Source organism: Lipotes vexillifer, unplaced genomic scaffold, assembly GCF_000442215.2.
Source record: "Lipotes vexillifer unplaced genomic scaffold, Lipotes_vexillifer_v1.1 scaffold865, whole genome shotgun sequence".
Classification (NCBI taxonomy): Eukaryota; Metazoa; Chordata; class Mammalia; order Artiodactyla; family Lipotidae; genus Lipotes; species Lipotes vexillifer.
In genome coordinates this window covers 1,928,120-1,933,036 of record NW_006795130.1, presented here as the reverse complement: position 1 = coordinate 1,933,036, position 4,917 = coordinate 1,928,120, and the positions used below count along the sequence as shown (strand labels likewise).

The window sequence follows — 4,917 nt, the reverse complement described above, 5'->3', positions numbered from 1 at the left end:
GCACCACAAAAAAAAAAAAAAAAAAAAAAAGTTTATACTTTTTATGTCTTAAGAGATCTTTGGCAAGTCCAAAATCACTAAGATTTCCTCCTAAGTTTTCTTCTCAGAGTTTTATGGTTTTAGCTCTTACATTTAGACCTATGTTCCATTTCAAGTTAATTTTTGTGGTTGATGTGAGGAAGAGTAGAAGTGGGGGCTTTTGTTTTTGTTTTTTTTCCACATATGGCCATCCAGCTCTTCTAAGAACATTTGTTTAAAAGATTACCCTTTCTTCATTGAATTACTTAATACCTTTGTAAAAATCAATTGACCATATAGAAGTAGGTTTATTTCTGGACCGTCTATTCAGTTGCATTGGTTTGCCTATCTTTATGCCATAATGTCTCAATTATTGTAGTTCTGTAATAAGTTTTTTAATCAAGTAGTCTTCTTTTCAAAGTTGTGTTTTGATTAGTCTAAGTTCTTTGCATTTCCACATAAATTGTAGAATCAGCTTGTCAGTTTCTGTTAGAAAAGTCTGCTAGAATTTTGGTTGATATTACGTTGAATCAGTAGAGCTGATAACAATATTGAATCTTCTGATCTCTGCACACTTTATATCTATTCATTTACTTAGCTTTTTAAAATTTCTCTCAGCATTGTTGTTTTGTTTTCTCAGCACTGTTTCGTCATTTGCAGTGTAAATAAATGTCTTACACAGCTTTTGTCATATTTAGCCCTAGGTATTTCACATATTTGATGGTATGGTGAATAGTATTTTTAATATCAATTTTGCTGGCATATGCAATTGCTATATATACACATTACTAGTACAGAAATCCAATTGATTTTTGCATAGTGATTTTGTATCCTGCAGTTTTACTAAACTCACTTAGTAGTTCTAGTAACTTTTTTCTAGATTCCATAGGATTTTCTACATAGACCAGGATTTCTCAGTCTCAGCATTATTGACATCATAGGATATTTAACAGCATCCCTGGGCTCTACCCACTAGTTGCCAGTAGCACCCTCTGCTGCAGGTTTGACAACCAAGAACGTCTCCAGACATTGGCAATTTTGCCCCCCAGAGAACATTTGGCATTGTTGAGAACCATAGACATAGACAGTCATGCCATCTGCAAATGAAGACAGTTTTACTTCATTTTCAGTCTCGATGCTTTTTCTTCTTTCTTCTGTTTGCCATATTGCACTGGCTAGAGTCTCCAGTACAATGTTTAAGAACAAACATTCTTTCCTTGTTCTCAATTCTAAGGGAAAAACATTCCATCATCCACCATTAAGAATGATATTAAATGCAAGTTTTTCACAAGTACCCTTTATGAGGTTGAGGAAGTTCCCTTCTATTCCTAGTTTGCTGAGAGTTTTTTTTTAGAAACTGATCTTGGATTTTGCCAGATGCTTTTTCGGCATCTGTGAAGATGATCTTATGGTTTTCTTAATGTGGTAGATTACATTGATTGGTTTTTGAATGTTAAATCAACCTTGTATTTCTGGGATAAATGCTGCCTGATTATGATTTATTATCTTTTTAAAAATATACTACTGGATTGGATTTGTAAAATATTTGCATCTTTCCTGATTTTGGTATCAGTAATGCTGGCCTCAAATAATGAGTTGTGAAGTATTCTCTCCTTTTCAGTTTTCTGAATAGTTTGTATAGCATTGACATTATTTTTCTTCCTTAAATATTTGGTAGAACTCAACCAGTGACACCATCTGAACCTGGAATTTTCTTTATGTGCTTTTAATATGCTTTTTAATTATAAAATCAAATATTTAATAGATAGAAGGCTCTTCAGGTTATCTATTTCTTCCTGAGTGAGCTGTGATAGTTTGTGTCTCTCCAGAAGTTTGTCCAATTTAATTGGTCAGATCTATTGGCATAAAGTTGTTAATGTTTCCTTATTATCCTTTTAGCGTGTGTAGATGCTATAGTGATGTCATATCTCTTATTACCAATATTGGCAATTTATATCTCCCCTCTTTTTTTCCTGATCAGTCTGTGTAGATGTTTAATTTTATCCTACTTTGACTCCCAATTCCATCTTCTCAAGTCAGTGAAACTGTCAGGCTCTGCCTAGGCTGTCCTTCCATGTGTTGTGGCCTGGTAACTTTTGCAGTTTACCTCATTTGTTTCCCTTCTTTCATGGATCTTTTGTGGCTGATGTACAATATTTGAAAAACTTTGTTGCATATGCTTTGTTTTTATTTTAAAGTTGTTTCTGGGCTTCCCTGGTGGCGCAGTGGTTGAGAGTCTGCCTGCCGATGCAGGGGACACAGGTTTATGCCGCGGAGCGGCTTGGCCCGTGAGCCATGGCTGCTGAGCCTGTGCATCCGGAGCCTGTGCTCCGCAACGGGAGAGGCCACAACAGTGAGAGGCCCGCGTACCGCAAAAAAATAAATAAATAAAAAAGTTGTTTCCGGAAAAAGGGTAAATCTGGTTCCTTTTATTTCATGTTGGTCAGAAGCAGAAGGCCTGTTTCCTACCTTACCATATTTATTTTAATGTCAAGCCAGTCCATGGTGCTTGACTATAGAAATTATTTCGCTGTTACTTCTGGGAGTGAAAGAGATATAAGGTCATTCATAACTTTTCAACTCTCAAATTCGTTCTTGGAGAGATATCCAGATATTTTTTCCAAATAGCAATTTTCTAGGAATAACATCAATACAGAAGGAATCCAGAGAGATAGGCAGAGGCATAACTAATAATTTCTCAGCTGTAAAGACCCAATATAATATTGTTTGGCCAGTATTTCTTACTTATAACCTTTTAATCTCAGAGTTAAAGTCTCCTTATCAAGGAAAGCATGATAGTTTAGGCTTAGAAAGACTAGGTTGACTTGGTGGTGAGTTGTCACATCCCGACTTGAGCTCTTTAAAAGAGCTCTTTCTTTAAAAGAAATATTAGGAAAGAACTCTCTAACCCTAGAGGTTTGACACTTCACTATCAAGACTGAAAAAAGGCATAGGTATGTAGACCATTTTTCATTCTGACCCATATGACATTTCTGATGCTGTTACACAATACTCATGTTTTTCCCTTTTGTCTGTGTTCCAGGTTTTCTGTCTCAGCTGGTCTCTGACAAGCCCCTGACTGAATGCATCCGTGCTGGCCACTATGCAGCAAGTGTCATAATTAGGCGGACTGGCTGCACCTTTCCTGAGAAACCAGACTTCCACTGATGAAAAAGCAGGAAACCGCAGCCCAGGAGTACAGACACTGCCCTGATGGCTTCCTGAGAATTCCCATATTAATAAAGAAGAAAATTAAATGCTACCGTTTCCTACTATAATAATGTTCATCTTAATTTAGAGGGTACAGTAGTACACACTGGAATCTTTATTCTCTCAACAACCTAAAATCGGAGGTTTATTTCCATAGTTTGATAGTGCCACGTAAATGTCAATTAAACAGGAATATAACATTTCAATAGAAATTTTGTTTCATTTTTATTACTTTGTAAATTCATGTGTACTTAGTAAAGTGATCATTTTTTTACATTTCTGCTTTGAATGCAGACACAATTTATGATAGATTTTTTAAAGGAATTAAAGATAATATCAGTATATAAATCTTTAGCTTTTATACAAGTATATTTAATTCAGAAGTGTGTGTACACATATATACACACATATGTTCATATATGTACCACATATATACATGATAAATGGTTAAATAAGGTACAGAAACATTTATCTTGCCAAGTTATGCCAAGTAATTTCTTCAGTGTGTACTCAAACATGTAATAAACTTTGGATAATTAAATAATTTGCCAAATTATAAGCTATATTACAATATTCAAGTCATAATCTTATATTTACTTATGGTACTCTGTAATTTGATACAAATAAAAACTTGTCATATGGGACTTTTTTTCTGTCTTTGCCCTGTGCTCTGCAAACTAAGGAAGAAAGATCATTGTTTAATCCTGGGTCCTGAAACAATATCTGTTTTGTTGATGGAGACAGAAAGAACAACATAACACATTGAAAAATAACTTAGTATTAGAGACCAGTAAGCCACTCTTTTAAGGAAGACAAAATGGTGTAATAGAACCTCCAGGAAATTCCCTGGCAGTCCAGTGGTTAGAACTCCGTGCTTCCACTGCAGGGGGCACGGGTTCAATCCCTGGTTGGGGAACTAAGATCCCACATGCTGTGCAATGCAGCCAAAAAAAAAAAAATCTCTAAAAAAAAAGAACCTCTGGAGTCAGACTTAATTACCTCGATATGACCTTGGGCAAATTACTCAGGCTCTTTGAACTTCAACTTTCTTTCTATAAAATGGAATCATAACCCCTATGTACAAGGTCATTGAGATAATTTGAGAGAGAATACTAAGTATAAAATGCTTGTTACAAGTCTAATAAGTACCTACTGTTGTTATCATTATGATTATTGTTGAAAAAAAGATCAGAGTTATAAAACTGAATTCAAAGCATTCAGGTTTTTGTTTTGTTTGTGTTTAAGTTAAACTTTTAGGTCTCCTATGCTTGTTTATCATTGTTGAGATATAATTCATATACCATAAAAGTTTTCATTTTAAAGTATACAATTCAGTGGGCTTTAGTTTATTCACAAAGCTGTGCAGCTGTCACCAATATCTAAATCAAGAACACTTGCATCACCCCAAAAGGAAACTCAGTTCACTCCCCATTCTCTGGTAACCACTAATCTATTTTCTGACTCTATAGATTTGCCTATTCTTGATAGTCATAAAAATGGAGTCATGTGTTCTTTTGTGTCTTGCTTCTTTCACTTAGCATGTTTTCAAAGTTTGCCCACCTTAGGACATTTTCGGTACTTCTTTTTATTGTCAAGTAATATTTCTTTAGATATACCATATTTTGTTTATCCATTCATGATGGACATTTCAGTTGTTAACACTTTTGGGCTATTATGAGTCATGCTTCT

The 4,917-nt window shown here is 34.9% G+C and overlaps 1 protein-coding gene across 4 annotated transcripts in view; it reads left to right on the top strand.

Annotated features, from left to right (window-relative positions):
- ADK (adenosine kinase) overlaps window positions 1-4,050 on the top strand; it is a 509,882-nt gene extending 505,832 nt beyond the window's left edge. For all 4 annotated transcript variants that reach the window (XM_007467500.1, XM_007467497.1, XM_007467498.1 and 1 more), the window contains one exon: window positions 3,062-4,050. In XM_007467500.1, coding sequence (XP_007467562.1) covers window positions 3,062-3,186 — 125 coding nt within the window. In that variant the 3' untranslated portion in view covers window positions 3,187-4,050. The remainder of the gene's footprint in view (window positions 1-3,061) is intronic.
- Window positions 4,051-4,917: the final 867 nt, after the last annotated feature.